The sequence below is a fragment of the Eumetopias jubatus genome, unplaced genomic scaffold, assembly GCF_037043125.1.
Source record: "Eumetopias jubatus isolate StellerSeaLion01/CBP00866 unplaced genomic scaffold, mEumJub1_p1.0 scaffold_20, whole genome shotgun sequence".
In the NCBI taxonomy this organism is placed as follows: Eukaryota; Metazoa; Chordata; class Mammalia; order Carnivora; family Otariidae; genus Eumetopias; species Eumetopias jubatus.
Window position 1 is genome coordinate 1,613,254 of NW_028274826.1, and position 20,448 is coordinate 1,633,701.

The 20,448-nt window shown below is 42.1% G+C and overlaps 1 protein-coding gene across 7 annotated transcripts in view; it reads left to right on the top strand.

The window, feature by feature from the left end:
* LOC148162109 (putative phospholipid-transporting ATPase IIB) overlaps window positions 1–20,448 on the top strand; it is a 140,147-nt gene that overhangs the window by 23,141 nt on the left and 96,558 nt on the right. The window contains exon 3 of one of the 7 annotated variants that reach the window (XM_088020244.1): window positions 4,856–5,549. The exons of the other annotated variants lie outside the window; for them this stretch is intronic. Within the exon in view, the coding sequence (XP_087876370.1) occupies window positions 4,856–5,005 (150 nt within the window). The 3' untranslated portion in view covers window positions 5,006–5,549. Of the gene's footprint in view, window positions 1–4,855; window positions 5,550–20,448 lie in introns of those variants that run through there. 7 annotated transcript variants of the gene reach the window in all.

Sequence of the window (20,448 nt, forward strand, 5' to 3'; positions counted from 1 at the left end):
TCTTAGGAAGAGGCTATTTTCGTACATGGCCACCAGGCAGTTGCCACGTTCAGGAGATTTTGCTCTGACACAGCTCTGTCTCCTGCCCACAGAGCACCCTTCCTCTCTAGGCTGGCCTGGCATTTAGGTGGCCATCTCCATGAGCCATCTCCATGAATCTGGAGCCACTCTTGCCCTAACTTTGTCTTGCATTCCATTGATGTTTATGGGAACTACACAACAGGTATTTTATAGAACATTTCAGATTTTGGTGTGTCTGAGGTCTCCTCGCCATTAGATTCAGGTTAAACATTCTCTGGGACACTGTATGAGTGACACTGTGTCCCTCTTAGGATGTCTGCTTCCTGTGTCATTGAAGTCTGGTCTGCCCTTAATTTTTTTCATACTGAGTTTAACTTGCCTTTCTTTTTCTGGCTTCGTTAGATGGATTCTCAGGTCACCAGCATTGTACTTTTTTCTTTTTTAAAAATAGATGCATTTCAGTTTTGACACATGGTATTATTATTACTATTTAGTTCAAAATATTTTGATTTACATTGCCATTTCTGCTTTAGTTGATGTTCAGTTTAGAACCATGCTGATTAATTTCTAGTCAGGAATTTTCCTGATTATCTTTTTGTAATTGACTGTTATCTTTTTTTTTTTTAAAGATTTTATTTTTTATTTGAGAGAGAGAAAGTGAGAGCAAGAGAGAGAGAGCACAAGCGGTGGGAGAGGGGCAGAGGGAGAGGGAGAAGCAGACTCCCTGCTGAGCTGGGAGACTGGAGACACTGGGGCTGGATCCCAGGGTCCTGAGATCATGATCTGAGTTGAAGTCAGACGCTTCATGGACTGAGCCACCCCGGTGCCATGTGATCGACTTTCTCTTAATTCCACTGTGGCCCGAGAACATACTTGGGATTTTTTTCTTTCAGTCTCTGTAATGTGTTGAGACTTACTTTATGATTCATCGTATATGGGCAGTGTTAGTCAATTTTCTGTGTGTATTTGAAAAGAATTTGTACTTTTTTGTTGACTTGCTCTGTGTTGCTTTTTTTTTTTTAAAAGATTTTATCCATTTATTTGATTAATTTGTTAATAGTCTTGTTTGAATCTTCTGTATTCATATTCGAAGTTTACTTATCAGTTACTGAGAAAGTTGTGTGAGTCTCAACATCTTTGAGGATGTGTCTACTGCTTTAAATTATGTCAGTTTTGCTTTATATATTTTAGAGTATGTTATTAGATGATGCGAGTGTAGGGTTACTAACTTACTGTTGGATTGATCTTTATCTGATAATATTTCTTCTATGTGGGCTCATAATGTCTATCTTCAATGAAATGATACCAGCTTTCTTTATTTTTATTTCTTTATTTTAATTCCAGTTAGTTGACATGCGGCGTTATATTAGCTTCAGGTTTCCATACATCACCCTGTGCTTAACACAAGTGCCCTCCTTCATCCCCTTCACCTGTTTCCCTCCCCCACCCACCTCCCTCTGGTGAGCGTCAGTCTGTTCTCTGTTATTAACACTTGTTTCTTGGTTTGTCTCTCTCTTTTGCTCTCTCTCTCTCTCCCAGCTTTCTTTGATTAGTATTTGCATGGTATATGATTTTCATCCTTTTACTTTGTTTTATTTAAAAAAAAAAAACTTTTCTGGCGGCGCCTGGGTGGCTCGGTTGGTTAAGCATCTCCTTTCAGCTCATGTCATGATCCCAGGGTTCTGGGATCAAGTCCCACATCAGGAGCCTGCTTCTCCCTCTACCCGTGCCCCTCTCCCCTGTTCATGCTCTCTCACTCCCCCCTCTCTCTCAATAAATAAAATCTTAAAAAAAAAAACCTTTTCTTTTGAAATAATTATAGCTTTACAGGAAATTGCCAACTTAGTATAGAGGGGTCCTGCTTATCCTTCACCCAGTTCCCCCCAGTGGTTGCATCTTTCTTTTTTTCTTTTAAAGATTTTATCCATTTATTTGAGAGCGAAAGAGTGAGCCTGAGGTGCGGAGGGGCCGAGGGAGAGGGAGAAGCAGGCTCCCTGCTGAGCAGGGAGCCCCAGGTGCAACTGGATCACTGGACCCTGAGCCAAAGGCAGCCGCTTAACTGACTGAGCCACCCAGGCGCCCCCCAATGGTTGCATCGAACCAGAAAGTTGATGCTGGTGTAAACTGTGTATAGTTCACTACGTTTTACTACATGTGCAGGTCTGTGTAACCACCACTGCAGTAAAGATACAGAACTGTCCCATTACCGCAGGTGTCTCCTGTCTGCTGCCTTCTATAGTCATGTTCTCTCTCCTACCCCAGGCCCTAGCCTCTGGCAACCACTAATCCGTCTCTATTTCTATAATTTTAATTTTGGGAATGTCAAATAAGTGAAACCATTCCATTTGTGATTTTTGGAGATTGGCCTATTCCAATCAACACAGTGCCCTTGATAACCACTCACGTAGTTGTATCGATAGTTTTTCCTTTTAATTGCGGACTGGCATTCCAGGGGATGGATGAATGTTTGTTTAAGCATTCACCTACGATAGGACATTTAGGTTGTTTCAAGTTTTTGGATGTTCCAGATAAAGCTGCTATGAATCATCATGTACAGGTTTTTTTTTTTTTGTATGGACATAAGTTTTCCTCTCTCTGGGCTAAATGCTCAGGAGTGCGGTTGCTGGGTTACATAGTAAGGATATATTTAGTTTTTTATGAAAGTGCTGAACTGTTTCCCGGAGTGGTTGTACCATTTCACATTCCCACCAGCAGTGAAGGAGAGATTCAGTATCTCCTTGTCAACCTTGTTGTCACTGTTTTTTATTTTAGCTGTTAGAATGTGTGTTTACTGATAGCTCATTGTGGCCTCAGGTTGTTTCCATTTTCTAAAGGCCTAGTGAGGTTCACTGTCTTATTTGCCATAGGCATGTCCTCTTCAGTAAATGTGTCTGTAGGTCCATTCTATTTTCTTCTTGGTTTGGTTTTTTTTCTGGTGAAGTTTTAAGAGTTCTTTATATATTTCACTTGTGAGTCTTCCGTTAGGTGGGTAGTTTGCAAATATTTTCTTCCATTCGGGAGCTTGTCTTTTCATCCTCTAAAAGTTTTTCCACAGATCCAAAGTCTTTCATTTTGATGAAGTCCAACTGTTTGTTTTTTTTCTTTTGAGCACTGCACTTTGATTGTCACGTCTAAGAACTTTTCACCCAGCCCTGTGTCTCAAAGATTTTCTTCTGTAGGTTTTATAGTTTAACATTATTTAGATCCTTTTTGAGTTATTTTTGTACAAGGTGGGAAGTTTTGGTTTAGATTTATTTTTTGCCTATGTATATCCAAATGCTCCAGCACCATTGTTGAACTGCTTTTATGCCTGTGTCTCTGGTCAGTTGGCTGCACATGAGTGGGGCTTGTTGCCTGCATTGTCCCTTCGTCTGCCCTGCTAGTGCTACCCAGTCTGGAGAACTGTCTCGTTATCTAAGTCTTCAAATGGGGTAGGTTGATTCCTTGTATTTTATTCTTTTTCAAGATTTTCTTAGCCCTCTAGCTATTAGGCCTTTCCATAGACATTTTAGAATAATCTAGCCCAGTCTGTAAAATCTTTTCAGGGATTTTGATAGGAATTATGTTTTACCTGTATATTAACTTGGGGGAAATGACATGTTTACTGTGTTGAATCGTCTAGATCACGGTTTACCTCTCTCCATTTATTGAGAACTTTGACCTTTTTATCAGCATTTTGTAGTTTTCAGTACACAGGTCTTATACATGTTAGATTTATTCCTAAGTATTTTTTTTTTTCTTTTTCCTTCTTCATGTTTGTAACTGGTATTTTAAATTTTCGTTTCCACATGTTCATTGCTGGTGTATAGAACTAGAGTTGGATTTTGTGTTTGTCTTGTATCCTATAGCCTTGCTAAACTTACTGTTAGTGCCAAGAGTGTTTGTGTAGATTCCGTGTAATTTTCTACTTGGACAATCCTGTCATCTGCAAACAGTTTTATTTCTTTGTTTTATAGCCTGTATGCCTTTTCTTTTCTTTTTTTGCCTTATGGGTCTGTCTGGAACATGCACTATTATATGGAATAGCAGTGGCGAGTGTACCTTCTTGCTCCTTGTTCATAGTCCTAGAAAGCTTTCAGTATTTCACCATTAAGTATGATGTGAGCGATGGATTTTGTTTTTGTTTTTTTTTCCTAGATTGCTCATCTAAAACTATTGACAGTTCTCTTAATTAAAATCTATCTTGTATTGGGTTAGTGTTCATACAGACAATCCTGTCAGATTCAGAAGCAGGATCTGGAGATGGAGGTTTCAGTGTCCTGTCATCATTGGGATTAAGGGAAGCCACACAGAAGGATGACGTTTCTGAAAACGTCAAGGGACATGTGGTGTAGGTCTTTGAAAAATAAAGGAAAGGGACACCTTGGGGGAGAAAGACAGTTTTGGGAAGGAAGACTACTGTCCATCCTTTTAGGCAGGGGGAGGGGTAGGAGTGGAAGAGTGAAGTGGTGGTGGAGAGGATGACTTTTACCCTTAGTTGGGAACGTGGGGTCATTTGAGTGGGGAGGCGACCAGGATTCAGATGAGGACTGAGAACGTGGGAGAATCGGTCATGCTTTGGTGGAGAGATCAGTCACCGACAACGGAAGGTCAGTAGTCGCGCATTTGTACGGAATCCAGTGTCATGTTAGGACTGTCTGTCCGTGAGAGAGCCTGACCTGTCGCAGACTTGGCAGTGGAAGTGTGGCTGTGGGAGCTGGGGGTGGGGGGTGCCCAGGGCCGTGAACTGAGGAAAGAGCTTGCAGCAGAGGAATCTGGGTGGAGCCGCCATTAGAAGTCATCTTTTCATGGCTGTGGTGTGCAGCTCACAGCTGTGTGTCCTCCACGCGCGCAGGGCGCAGGGACGAGTGGGAGCCGTCCTGCTGGTGCTCTTCTCCGTGGTACGCACCTTCTTCGGGAGCTGGGCGTCCATGCTCAGCACTGTCTACAGCCAAGAACTGGAAAAGTCCCTCTTGTGATGGTCTGGGGCCAAGCCAGAAACTGAACCAAGGTCTCCTTTGACAAACCAAAGCCCTTGCTCTTTGCTCTGTGGCCTGGGAAAAGTGCTAGGGTGAGGAGTTGTGCTCCAAAGAAGAGTAATCCTGACTGGTGTCTGTAAGTGGATAAAGGCCGTTCTCGCCATCCTAAGGGGAACCCGGCATGAGGATCGCTGGAGTCGAGGAGGCTGAGAAGCTGTATTTGTGTGCATGGAGAATCACTGAATGAATGCTACAGGAGCCGTCAGAGATGGCTGAAAACACAGAGGAAGTGGGCGTGGGTACTGACAGGCACAAACTCTGAGGACACGGACCGTTTAATGTTAATGGTGTGGACTCTAAAATTAGGGGGCTTGTGTGCTATGGAAGTGGTACTTAATCCGTGCTCCCAAAGAGTTGCCAACAGTTACGGACTTTTAATGTTAGGAGTCTTTTCATAGTGTTGAAAACATTGTTGAATTTATTTTTTGAAAGTTTTATTGATTTAAGTAATCCCCACACTCAACATGGATCTTGAACTCACGATCCCGAGATCAAGAATCACACGCTTTTTTCTTTTTTTTAAGATTTATTTATTTATTTATTTATTTGAGAGAGAGAATGAGATAGAGAGCATGAGAGGGGAGAGGGTCAGAGGGAGAAGCAGACTCCCTGCTGAGCAGGGAGCCCAATGTGGGACTCGATCCCGGGACTCCAGGATCACGACCCGAGCTGAAGGCAGTCGCCCAACCAACTGAGCCACCCAGGTGCCCAAGAATCACACGCTTTTCTGACTGAGCCAGCCAGTTGCCCCCATTGTGGAATTAATTATTTTTGGTCTTTTATAGCACTTTGTTTTTACCAAATGGAACATAGACAAATTTTGGATTTTATTTGTAATATGTTACTTTTTTTAAAGGAAAATGTTAATATTCCAGATGTAGATGTTAGCAAAACTCCCATGTCTGGGGGACATTAAAACAATAAAACATAATAGATGTGTATATAAACTCTTTATCTCTGTAAGTGGTGATCGTGTAGAAAAAACTAACTGAACCGTGTTGGTGGGTTCTAATCAGTCTGTATGGCACTGACGTGTGTCTTTTTTGCTGTACGGAATAAGCAGTGATCCGGGATATTGTCGGCGCGCTTCTTGTTCAGTGCTATCTGCCATACTGAGAAATTACTGTTTAAATTAAAAACTGCACCTTGGGTGCCTGGGTGGCTCAGTCGGTTAAGCGTCTGCCTTCGGCTCAGGTCATGCTCCCAGGGTCCTGGGATCGAGTCCTGCATCGGGCTCCCTGCTCGGCGGGGAGTCTGCTTCTCCCTCTGACCCTCCCCCCTCTCATGCTCTCTCTCATTCTTTCTCTCTCAAATAAATAAATAAAATTTTAAAAATAAATAAATAAAAACTGCACCTTACACAACAAAATTGTACATCTAACAACTTAGATTCGTTTTATTTTCTTCATTTCTTACAGATTTTTATTTTTGAGTATTTGTTACTTTTTTCCCCCTAAATGTTAGGCATTATAAAATACAGTGTTTATTAACATTATTAGGTGTTGGATCAATGAATAGGAGATACATAAAATTACTTAGTTTAATTGCAGGAGGAAATGTTGGTGAATATTGCAATAAAGGTAGGTAGCAAATAACAATAATGAGTTGTAAGTATTTCAGTGTATTTCTGTTTGTAGACTCCGACTAGTGAGGCTTATTTTAAAATTATTCTTCCTAGTTTTAGCAACTGAGTGGGCTTTAATTTCTTCATGGCTTAAAAACTGCTTTCTCATTTTTATTATTTGGTAAAAATTCCAGCTCTGACACATTGAAATTTTACTGTAATCTGCCCTCTAAAACTTGGACTGTCCTTCCTGTGAGTTCCTGTGATGCACGTCGATATGCTAGTTCTCTGGGGCTGGTGGTGGTGTCTTTCTCAGGAGACTTAGATTTCACTTCTTACCAAAAGTCACTTTGTCCCTTAGGAAAGTGGAGCCACTGAGGGCATTTTCATAGGAACAGTGGGCTGGATAGGTGGGGCGGGGGCGGGGGCGGGATGTCAAATACCGGAACTGTTCCTGTTCTTAGTGGGTCTCTACACTTTCAGGGAATCTGCAGCACATGTGCAGTGCAGAAGCGTGAGGAGATGCTAATCTTTGAAGAAGATAGTAGGCTGTGCTGCTCTTGGTAACCATGGGTACCTGTTGGATAGCATAAGTGTCTAAATTTGGTTGTGTTTGGAAGAAGGCTCTCTGAAGTTTGGGAGTTATATAACTATGGCTAGTTCAAGCTTTAGGAGACAGGATCTTGGTATATTAAAGATACTTTATTTAATATGAGAGTATTACTTTGATTATAGAGGCCTTTGTGAAAAGCTGCTAATCCTACAATGTTGTAAGGAAGAATACACTTTGTGCAATATTGGATTTAGTGTCACTTTGCCTTGATGATGGCAGGTGACTTATATATAAATGGGGAGTGTCCCCTGAGTGATCACACATTTAGAAAATGCTCCGTCTGCATGGAAGTATTATCAGCTGTGGCTCCTGGTTATTTTCTCCCACCCTCCCTGAGGGTATCAGTATTTACCAGTATATTTTACTAAAGAATTGTCCATAATTTTATTTTCCTGCTTAGCTCTACAACTTAGTAAGGCTTACATTTACTTTTTGGGTTACAGATTTTGTTTTGTTTTGTTTTAAATGTTTGGTGTTTATGCCCTTTACTCTTTGCATTCAAGTCACCTGTCTTCCTTTCTGGTCCTGCTTTCTGTCTGCATCATCCAGTGGCAATTCTGGTGGTGCTCCAGGCTTGTAAAACCTCAAGCGTTGTATTCATTTAATTTTGTGAAATAGCGTGTGATTTGATTATGGCTAACGACAACTTGCTTCTGTGCCTGCATAAGGAAATAATTAGTAATAACACTTTTGTTTCTTGATAGTTCTTAGTAGCAAAGTGTTACAAATAGTTGAGTTACATCTCGGAAGTCTGGGGATCTTGGGGTTTTTTTTTCCCTCTACCAGGTTGTAGCGAAAAAAATTAGTAAACTGTTGAGGTATATGTTTTTTTAGCCCCTGGTATTTAATTTAGAGTTTATAGCGTGGAAGGCTTTGGAACTTCGTGGGTCGTCGGTTGCAGGTACAGCACACAGTGTGTTGTGTTGAGGTTTTTCTTCTGGCTGTGGTCTGCAGCGTTCATGTGACGCACAGAGTGGTTTTGCATTTCTAGAGCCTTTTGCCGTAAACTCGGTAAAATCCACGTCTCCTAAATTTTGTATTTATTTTTCACACACTTAATTTTGCCTGTCTTCTATTTCATCTTAGATTTGTCTGACTTGTGTACATTAAACTGTCATATTAGGCAGTGAGGTGTTTCAGAACAAGAATTCGTATTTGAATACCTCGCTGGACGATTTTCGCCGTCATTGCAGCGCTGAAGGCTTGTGTCTCATCTGCTGGACCTGCTGCGCTGTGCTTCCCACGGGCAGCCCTGCCCCTGACACTCCCGTGACGTGGGAATGGTCTAGGTCTGTGGTGTCCACTGTGGGAGCCAGTGGCCAGGACGGCTCTCGAGCCCTTGAAATGTGGCTAATGTGACCGAGGAACTGGGCTTTTTATTGCACTTCATGTGAATTCGTAGGAAAATAGTCACGTGCGGCCGGTGGACGCTTCGCTGGGCAGCGCAGGCACGGACCCTTGTTGTGCCAGAAGGAGAGTTGGAGCCCTCGGAGTGTGACTCAGGGCGGCTGCGCGGTGCCGGCCGCCCCCCGCGGTGCGCCCCGCCCCCCAGAGCGCTCCGTCCCGTCACCCGCGCTCTCGCGCACGCGCACGCAGCCCCTCGAGCTGCTGGGCGCTCCTGTGGCGTCTGTTCCGTGCGTTTGCCGCGTTCTGACGGGCCCGGCCTGCCGTGGGGCGGCGTGAGCACTGCGCTGACGGGCTGCGCACAGTCGGGCTCTGCTCTCCGCTCTGCCCCCGCCTGGTTGTCTCGTCTCAGGGAAATCATGTACCTTTCCGGCCTCCCGTTCCCGCCTGTGTAAAATGTGTGAGTCTCCCGTCGCTGTGGTGCCGCCGCAGGTGTCGGACTGATTACATCCCGAGGAGGGCAGAGCCCCTCCGAGCTCGCGCGGCGCGTCTGTCTGGTGCAGCGGGACCGGAGGTGTTCGCGCCTCAGGAGAACGTGTAGTGTGCAACTAGTAAGAGGTTGGCGATTCAGAGCTGCCGCCGGGAAGGACTGGGGAAGGCGCCCCTGGAGCGCTGGGCTGTGCGGGCTGGTGCTGCGGGGAGGGGTGCGTGTGGGGCCGCGAGGTCTGCCGGTGGCCAGGGGAGTCGTGCTGGAGGGAAGAAGCCTCGTGAGAAGCCTGACCTTGGTGCAGGCCGCGTGGTAAAAGCGACAGGAGGTGAGAAAGAGTGATTTGAAGCAGATTATATTGTATTTGAAGCCTTACTTAAGGTTTTGTTTCATTCAAGCATGAGCAAGATCACATATCCCTGATATTTTACTGAAATCTACTTAACCCTCCCCCCCCCCCCCCCCCCGCCGTCAACAAAAGGCAGTAAAGGCGGGAATACGTACTGGGGCAATCTTATTCGCTTTAACAATAGCCTGGTTTGTAACTGCTGGGATTTAAAAGTATCCTTTATGTGTGGAGGATGCTATCTGTTCTTAAAAGTTGAAGTGGGATGGGTCCTCGGGGGTGGTTTAGAACCGACCTGCTTGGCTGTGCCCCTGGCACTCAGGATTGCCATCCCAAGGGAGCTCCTCAAGGTAGCAGTGCTCCCCGTCCTGCAGGCGGGCGAGAGGTGGATGCCCACACCTGGAGGGCAGACTCCTGTCCTTCCGGACTGAAGATTTTCTGTGCACAGCTAAGAAATAGGCAGAGATTCAGTAGAGATACACCGATTTCAGTTTATAGGATGCCACCGTGGGTGCTGTCCAAAGTAAGGCGACTTCTGAAGATTGTGTCACTGTGATTGGAGTAAAGGGCTAGTGCGCCCTCCCCACCTGCCGTGGAAGACATGCAGTGATTTCAAGATGGAAGTCCTGACATGCCAACTTCATTTTATAATCACACCTCCTGAGACTGACATTGTCACACAAAATTTCATGTTAATTTTTCGGCTGAGTCTGTCACAGAGTGAAGTTCAGAGCTTCTGCCTTTTGCTGCTGGCTTGCTGGTGTAGCCCAGACTACACCTAGAAGATACAGTTCAACAACCTGCCTTCATAAGCCATTCTAGGTCTCCTGCAGTTTGGAGATTTGAGCAAAGCCAAACTGTTAATGCTGAAGTTTAAATTCACGATTATTATTTTATGCTTAGTTTAGGCGATTTTGATACCTTTTCACCATTTTCTTAAGTATTTTGAGAAAAGTTTATTCCCTCTATCCAAACATAATGGTTTGGATGTCCAGGAAGTGGAAGTGTTTGTGCTGCTGGAGTCCTGACACTATGGCACATGGACGGACTGGAAGATAGCTTTAGCCCTATCCCCTTAAGCAACAGTGTTCTTTCCCAATATTGAATGGAGCCGTAAGTCTTCATTTTATATGAATGCTACTAAAATAGTCCTCTTTAAGAGAGGAAAAGAGTGATTACCTGAGAGAGTTGATGTCCGAGGACCTTTGTCATCGGATCACTGAGCGGTGTATTGAGAATTGCAAACGACACGGCTCTCCTTTTCTCCTCATAGAAGAGCATTGATTGCTTCAGAAACTTAATGGTTTTGTCAGTGAGAGGGTCTAAACAGGGAAGATCATTTCCCTGAGGTTCTAGAAGTCATTATGCACTCATACAAGTCTCTTTCAGTGTTTTATGTCGAAGTTATTTCAGTATAACCTATTTGAAGATAACCTTTACAGATTAACATTAGATATGCTTTCGGTGTCTGGTAAATACAGAAACAATCAGTATTGGCTCTAAATATGTAGCATTAATTTAAACATTTTTTAAAAAGCATATATAACGAGTGTCTTTTGTTTCATGCACTTGCTGTGATTGGCTGATAAATATTTGTCAAAGAAAGAGAGAACTGAAAGCTCGCACGGTGTGGCTTGGATATCCTGAAAAGTGTGAAGAAAAGCATCCCAGAAATTCGATAAAAAATCAAAAATACAATGTATTTACCTTTATACCTGGGGTAAGACTATTACATTCTTAAGAATGGGTTTCATATCAGAGATTGCTGGCTCCTTTTGTTTTCACTGTTTTTTTTTTTTATTTTTTAATTTTTTTTCCCGTTAATTGTGTCCTGTCCAAATCAGTGACCTTTTGCTTTTGAACCATTTATGTTTCAAGTAGTTGTTAAATAATTCATGCGCACTTTTAATGGGTACATCATGAAGTTCAAGGTGAGAAAATTTATAGTTTGACTTCAGTCCTAGATAAATATATTTATATTATTGTAGAAATAATCAAGCCTAAATTAAATTAACAGAAAATAAGTCCTAAGTTTTGTTTGGAGGTGAAGTGGAATGTTAAGTTTAAAGCCTGCCAAGGAACTTCATGATGAAAGTAAAATAATTTTTTATAGAAACGTGACTCAGTAACAAAATATCTATAAGCATTTATAGATAATATTTTCTACTTCACATTATAAATTTCAAGCCATGTTATGTTGTTATATCATTAGTTATCTTTAATTAGGTATTATGGTAGGTGTAAATAATGAAGTTTAAATATTTGATTACTTTTTTTGTTGCTAGTGGTATTTTTGGCTTAAGTTACAAAACTGAGTATGTATTTAGGAAGATTGACTAATTTTTGGTTTTTGTACATTTCCTATTTTTATAGACCAATTTATTCGTCTTTCTAAAGGCAAAAGGAAGCTGGTACTGGTTATATTTCTATATCAAAGTTTCTGACACATTCTAGTTATTTGCTCTTATGCTCTCTACAAGAAAATGTCTTGGTAAAGTGAAATAAGGGCTGTTTTATTTTTCATGTTTTAATTTAAATAATCATGCTGATTTTATACTGGGCATTGATTGCCCCTCACCACCCTCCCCCATCCATCTAATAGTTGGTGAATGCTTCATATCTAATTAACTCTTTAGTAAAACACACAAAACTACTGTCTCCGTCATTAAAAGACAGCTCTTTTGTCAGGACAATAAAATGTAAGCTGTCTTTCAGGCAGATAAATATTCTCATCTTTCTTGAATGAAGTTACTGTTTTCTTTAAATTTTATTTTTTTTTTAAAGATTTTTTTATTTATTTGAGACAGAGAGAATGAGAGAGAGAGAGCACATGAGAGGGGGGAGGGTCAGAGGGAGAAGCAGACTCCCCGCTGAGCAGGGAGCCCGATGCGGGACTCGATCCGGGGACTCCAGGATCATGACCTGAGCCGAAGGCAGTTGCCCAACCAACTGAGCCACCCAGGCGCCCTGTTTTCTTTAAATTTTAAATACTCGCAGATTGGCGAAGCATTGTACATTTTCCTAAAGGTCACAAAGTTCATTCAGTAGACAACAGAGTATTGATTACAGTGGCTTAAAGCCCACAGTGCAGCCTCACTCTGACCAGAGCAAATCCCTGCAGCCCACCAGGATGGGCTGTGTCCTGAGAGCACCTGTTGGTGTGGCTGCACCACTGTTACCGTGTGAATTCTCGTTCTTAGATTGTCTCTTAAATTAGGCTTTTCATCTAAAACGTAGTATTTTAGAAACATTTGGTAATTGCACAGTAGGAATTCTATGCACATTTTTAGCACAAATGGCAATTTTTGAATTGCTAATAGATATAATTTATGCTACCTGAGATTTTAAAGAAATCACTGAGGAGAAAGAGCTTTCTCTCCTGCTGAGATTAATTTATGAAATGACTCAAAACATCTTTAGACAGCAATTGAATATGATTATGAATAGAAACGTGTTATCATTGTAGCTGATTTTTGAGTTGCACAAACAGCTGTATGGTAATGTAGAAAACTTCATTATATAAAAACTGTGGTTCCAGACTCTTTAAAAAGTCAACAATAAGTACTTAACCCATTGCTCTGCTCTTGTTAAAATTTCCATACCCTCCAAGTTGCATATAAAATGGCATCCAAAGAGATTTTGATTTGGAAGTTGCAAGGTTGTAAGTTTAATTGCAATGATAGTGTGCCGTTTGAATTATTCTCATCTATAAACATGAAATTTGTTCCATTTTGATTTTCAATTTAAATTTAATAATTTGAGAATTTGTAAATAGAAGTCTATTAATATATTGGCTCTTGGGTTTTCTTCCTTAAAAATAACTCTATTTGAATTAAAAAACAAAAACAAAGTTGCAGGATTTGCATTCCTAAAATTTTGTTGAAGGATACTTCTTTTGTATTTGAAAATATTATTGCAGATCAACTGCCAAGAGATTATAAAGAATATATAGGTCGCTGTCTTCTGGAGTTGGTGTGCAATTCACATACTTTTTTATGTCATTATTTCTTATACTTCGAGAGAAGTAAATAGAGGAGATTACGACAGTTTTTGTGAAGTCAAATTGTGTATGTTTTGCTTGTTCGCTCAGTTATTTTATTTTATTTTATTTTATTTTATTTTTTAAAGATTTTATTTATTTATTTGAGAGAGAGAATGAGATAGAGAGCATGAGAGGGGAGAGGGTCAGAGGGAGAAGCAGACTCCCTGCTGAGCAGCGAGCCAGATGTGGGACTCGATCCCGGGACTCCAGGATCATGACCTGAGCCGAAGGCAGTTGCTTAACCAACTGAGCCACCCAGGCGCCCCTCGCTCAGTTATTTTAAAGCTACCCAGATGTTCGTGTTCAGAAACGTGGCTATTATATTTTATTTTTTACCGTTTCATAAATATAAGGTTAATAGAACTTTCCCATTGAGAGTTTCTGAGTTATCAAGATACACATTTGTGTGTATATAAATAATACATTTATTGACTTACATTGGGAAGATTTCGCTATCTCATTTGCTTTGATATACATACAGAGATTTACAGAGGAGTGTGCAAAACTGGAAATTGTATACAAGAAAATAAAAACTTTTAGAGGATGCTTTTAACATAATTGGAAGTTCTAATTGTTTTTTCAGTTTATTTTAAATATAATTTTAAATAAATATATATGTAATTTAGTTATTGGGAAGCCAGTGTCAGAATTACTTAATTTACTGTAACTGAGGGCATATTGTCACTGTTTGATGGAAATATAGTTAGCTATTGTGCTGATTTAATTATTTAATTGAAGTTTTAAAGGTTGTCCTTGGAGACATTGTGTTAATTTTTTCTTTTCCTTTTTAGGTTTTATATGAACAATTCAAGTTTTTCTTGAATCTCTATCCTGTTCACAGTTTGTGCCAGCATTGAAAATAGGCTATCTCTACACCTACTGGGCTTCTCTGGTAAAAGAAAAGATTTTTGAAATTAAGTTAAATTATTAATATTTAGTATTTGGTTTTCAGAGTGGAGATGGTTGAGAGATAAATCGATCAGGTTTTCAGAAGCATGATACTGCTGCTGTGCACCATTGGACTTCGCTTACAGGGTTTTCCAGAGCTCTGCCACTGACCGACTTCGCAGCCTCGCCAGGGGTGTTGGGCCCGTGCGCTGCCTGTGCGTCTTGGCTCAAAGGCCACTGGGCGCCTTTGCTGGTGGGCATGGGGGGTGGTCTCCTTGGGGCATCCTGTACGAGCCCTGTGATACCAGGTCTGTCTCTCCAGCCCGGCTCCCCCATGCCGATGGCGCTGTTGGGAACGATGGGGTGGGGTCTCCTCAGTGACTCTCTTGGCATCCTGATAGATGGGCACTTCTTCCCTTTTGGCTGAAGTAGCTCAGTCAGTAGTCCAGACAGTTTCTGGTTGGCAGCTCAGTGTGGGGAAGTTTTTGGAAGGCAGATGACACTTAACATCAAATATTTCAACTTCAGACATAATGCTGTTTTAATGGTTTGATGCTGTTTGCCAATAATTTTCATTAATTTTCAGCTTATACAGACAAAATGTGTGCCTTCTTTCTTCCTCTCACCTGGAAAAACGTACTGCTTCCTTTTGGCCCCCCAGCGAGGGTCTTCTCAGATGCACCGGGGAGGACTGGCAGAGGGGGCCGAAATCTCCCTGACGGGGTCCCTTCAACTAGCCCCTCCTGCTCCCATCCACACAGACTTTCGAGTAGCATGGATTTGAGCGGTGAAAGTCACTGCATTGTCCTACAAATACAAAATCACCGAATGAATGAATACATGTCCACTCTTTAAATTAGCAAGGTTGGAGGACAGCGGGGTTGTTTAAATAGGGTGGTCAAGGAAGGCCCCTCTGAGGGGCGGCACTCAAATGCTCTCCAGATGGCAGAGTGGCTGGGCCGTGTGCAGAACAGGGAAAAGAGATGTGCAGGCCAAGGGGCCGGGTGCTGGGGTGCTGCTGGAGCACAGGGACGCGGGGGCTGTGCTGGAAGGCAGGTCAGTGAGGGCTCCCATCTCCTCCTGAGCGGGAGAGGGAGCTGTCTGTGTCTGTGGGTGTCACACAGCACACAAAGGACACTGAGGCTCGGACCCCACTTGTCATAGGACAGCACAGCTGGTTCAGGCCGGACAGCTCTGGAGAGAGGACAGAGACTGTTGGCTTTGTTCCTCGCACCTTTCTTCCCCCGCAGGCAACTTCTGTTCTGCGTCTGAAATTCAGTTGTTACATCTCCTAATAATTTTACTACTTATGTTTGTGTCACTAAAATAATAGTATTGTTTGCATGCTTTAAAAAATCTATATAAAGATTATCTTACTGTCCGTTTCCTGTTGTATCACGCTTTTTTGGCTTATCATTTATTTCTAAAATGGATCCATGATGACACATTCACTTTTCACTTCTCTGAAGTACTCCATTGAATGAACATGTCCATCTTTCCAGAAAAAGAGACTTTGAGGTTTCTTCTCATTTTTCACAGTTACAGACTTTGCTATAATGGTCACTGTGATTGTATGTTGTGCCCTGTGCATGTGAGCCGGAGACCCCTTAGGCTGTGTGCATCCTGGAAGTCTGAGTGACAGACTGCTCCTTACTTTTCCCAGTTTCCAATAAAAGCAGTAGAGCATTACAGAAACTTTAGAGCATAGAGAAAATACTGGCTCATCCTAAAAACACAACTATACTTACGATTTCAGTGTGTTTATTTCTGGCCACTTTTTCTATCCCTGGCTTCACGAGGTTGCCCTGAACCTCTTCAGTTTCACTCCCATCTTGGGTTGAAATTCACTTTAGCAGTGATAGTCTCAGAATTTAAGATCTTCTTAAAAATCTAAGGTAAAGTGTGTTCATTTCTGTTTTGCTTTTGCATCTTTCCTGTTAACTGTGATTTCAGTAGCTTTTAACCAAAGAAAATGTTAGTTTTAGATGGATTCCTGATGAGGAATTCATGCACAGAATTGACTGTATCGGCCAGAGCTAGAGTGAGAGCGTGCGTGTGAGCGTCAGTGCCTGTCCTTCTTGTGCTTCCGTGTGATGTTTACATCCTCTGACTCGATTGTCAGCTAGAGGCGTTGGAAGTACTTAGTCCTTCTCTTGTTGGCGTGTGAGAATTAACGACTGCATTTACAGAAGTGCCTAGGTCAGCCCCTGCTGCGGTGTTCAGGGAAGGGACATTGTTACTCTGCTGCACTTGTGTGTCAGGGGCCCCAAAGAAAGATGAAAAGCCCATTTTTCCCATTTGCGTAACGCTTAATGTTGCCTGGTGACATGCCTGGCCAGGTTCTCATGTCCCTGCTCTCATACCGCACCATTAGACCTCAGAAGTGGTCTGCTTTACGAAACCATGTCCTGTTGTTCTTTGGTTGGGTAGCAGCCACGATCGATGCCTTTCATCAGATAATCGATACTGAAGATTTGTTAGTATCTATGCTTGCACTGCTATATACATCTTAACCTCTGATTTAGCAAAACTCTTAAAAGGGTGATGTGTCCATTAGATTCACCTTTGAATCCAAGAGGCAGGCTGAGGTATATTGGTTCGTTGATCCAAAGTCACCTCAGAAAAAAATTTTTTTAAACTGAAAATTCAGATATTATATACAGAAGATCTTTTTTATTAATCTAGGCAAACTTAAAGAACCTTTAAACTAAATCTACATCTAAAATGTGTAAATGTATACACACACACATAATATATATATTTTTTATTTTTTTTTAAATTTTTTTTAAAGATTATTTGAGAGAATGAGAGAGAGAGAGAGAGAGCACATGAGAGGAGGGAGGGTCAGAGGGAGAAGCAGACTCCCTGCTGAGCAGGGAGCCTGATGCGGGACTCGATGCCGGGACTCCAGGATCATGACCTGAGCGGAAGGCAGTCGCTTAACCAACTGAGCCACCCAGGCGCCCTATATATATATATTTTTTTAAATAAAGGAGGTGTGCTTCAGCGGGATTCCTTCCTAGCTCCCGATTCCTTGCTCTTTCTTGACCACTGTGTTTGGCCCTGTCCTGTGTCGAGGGCCTGCACTAGCATGTGGTCCTTACACACACACTCAGTGTTTGACGTCTTTTCTCTGCCTGCTTTCTCAGGTTCTGTAAGTACCTGTAAGGTTGCCCAGAGGAAGGAATTAGTTAGCATTTCCAGATTCCTCCTTGCCAGAAGCCTGCCAGGGAAGCATAAAACCATCATACAGCCGGCAGTTATAAAATCGTACGTCTGACGTCCACTAATTTTAAACAGGGCACTTCACATTTGTTCTGCTCTCCACCTCGAGGGTATTTCTGAAGACAGTGATGGTTTAATAATCTTTCTATATCAAGCACTCTGGGCAATGTTATTTACTAGCTTCAGCTCTGATCTAATTTCTGTTATATTTGCCATAGAACAGGAGAGCAAACTGAAAATAAGTGATTTTACTGCATTCTTGTGTCAGAATGAAGATTACCTTTTGCATCATTCAGTTTCCACAGCAGCTCTTTGAGGAAAAGCTAGTGTAATCATAGTAACAAAACGGATTGTAATGCTTCTATCAGTTAATCGGGTAGAATAGATCTAGCCATGCAAGCGGTTCTTAGATAAAGGAGGTCTGGATCGTTAACACGGCATCTTCCACATAAGCTGTGTTCGTGGTATTTTGTTAATGGAAAGCCAGATAGACTGCGTAGGTGATCAGTCAGTCTGCGAGGACTCTGATTTTCGGTCCTTCCTTCTGTCCACTCTTTCTTCTGAGTGTCTCTGCATGTTGGAGGTGTGGATGGAGTATAGAAAGGAGAAACCAAATCATACCTGGACTTATACCTCCTGCTGTCCAGAGACAAACATGCTTAACATAAGCTGCACATTTAGTGTGACCTTTGCAAAGGTACGTGTGCTGCTTGTGTCTGAGTTTCCCTGTCTTAAGTAGAGCTAAGCGTTTCTGTGGCATTTAAAAGGTAGCTTATTTAAAATACATAGAAAAGTTTCTGGTGTGGTTAAACTGATATTCTATCAATAGAATTATATAATTATATAATTTAATATTTAATATCTGATATATCAGTAGAATTTTTTCTCTTTTTATAAAAATACCTCTTGTTTTGGCACTTACTCCACATGGCCCCTGGGCCATCCGGAGAAGTAGGAAGAAGGAATTCTACTTTGTGGTACAAGATTTAGTCCCGGCCCATGAACCGGCTGTGTGACACATTCCTGTCAGGCATTGTGACTGACAGACTGATGCCACAAATACTGTGGTTTTGCTGTGGAATACCGTCACCCTCTTGGGTTTGCTTTTGGCTCTTCTAGGTGGCATTACTGTAGCTTCCATCTTTGACCTGCTTGGTGCTGAGGTCACGGGAAGGTCCAGGTACTCCTGTGGGGCCACTTGTCCACATCTTCCATAGGCCACCGGTCTGTTCTGATCCAGTTACGACCCAGTAGATCTAAACCCTAAAGGTGGAGGCCCATGTGTGGTAGACTCCAGTTGTTAAGAAGGAAATGGTGGCATGGCATCGGCTGTGCCTTTCTCGTCACCTGCTTTATGTTGCAAGGCTGGCTCTTGGGGCTTTTCTCAGGGTAGATATGCCGGCGACTGACATGGTAGTATGGGCGTGACACCTCTTGGTTGTTGCTGGTCCTGCACATCTGTCCTGTATTCAGGTCAACCCTAGATTTGAGGTGTGGCCCAGAGTGGCTTGCAGGTCCTAGCAGTCTTTGCCTGTGACCAGGGCTCTGTCTCCTTGAAGAGTGCTTCCCTCCAGTTTCAGAAGTTGGGACCTGCCCCTATTTGGTGATCTTCTCTAATATTACTGCCTTAGAAATGAGAGCTTATTTTCACTTCCTGAGTTCTTGGAAGCACTAGGAACTATTATGTTTTGTGGTTTATAATTACTTGATGAATGGAGAAGTAACTTTTGCTGTCTTTAAGTCATAGGTGTCCAGGGTGGAAGGCAGACTGACCTGGAGAGTCTAGGTGACATATGTATGTGTGGGCCTGTTCCTTGGAGAGGGGAGGTGAAAGTACACGTCCCAGGCAGAGGGCTCGAGCAGATCTGTAGTGCAGAAAACCTTCCCGGTGATGGTGCCACGTTTGCCTGATTCAGAGCCACTCCTCTGACAATACTGTCTTCAGTCTCTAAGGAACATAGGCTTGACAGCCATTGTCCCCTCTCTCTCTCAAGGCAAGGGGGTCACAAGTAGAATTGTAAGAATTACATATACACTGTGAACATGGTCTGCAACAGTAAATATTCTCCTGCATGAGAACAGCTGCATAGAACTGTATTTCCTGCTTCGGTGGATGCGTTATGTTTCCTGTTACTAAAACTCAGTTGAGACTTAGAGTTTTTGTTTTTAAAGTGGTATTGTCTTCCCACCTGAGACTAACCGCATCTTTGAATTCAGGAAATACAGTATTTCAACATATGGGTGTACCATGAATTTCCTATTTATAGACATTCAGGTTATTTCCAGTTTTTTATATTGGCTGCTGCTGGGATCCTTGTTTTTTTGTTTTGTTTTGTTTTTTAGGATAAATTTCCAGAAGTGAAACTGTTTGGTTAAAGTGTGTGCAAACTTTAAGGCTTTTGATAACACTAAGATTGTTAAGAGAATATTTTGGTGTCTCCTGCTTTGGATTTTCATAGTTTTTTCTCTGTCTTTACCTGTACTAAAACACATCTAGATAGAAAGGGAAGAAGGAGGCCTGGGCTCTTTTCACAGTGGCGTGATCTTGTACACTGGGAAGTCTGAGGTGTCCACACACAGAGAAATGTTAGAACTAAGAAATGAGGTAGGAAGGTTGTCGGGTACAACATAGATACACAAAACCACTTGTATTTCTGCATACCAGCAGTGATCATCTGAAAATGAAATTACAATAACAGTTCCGTTGTTGTGGCATCAGAAAGAAAACAATAGGAATAGATTTAGCTAAAATACAGGGTTGCCTGCTGGAAACTAATAAAACATTTTTTTAAAAAAAAATCAAAGATCTAAATAAATAAAAGTCATCCCATGTTCAGGAATTGAAAGACAGTATTGTTACAGTGGCAGCACTCTCCAAATTGATCTGCAGATTCAGCACA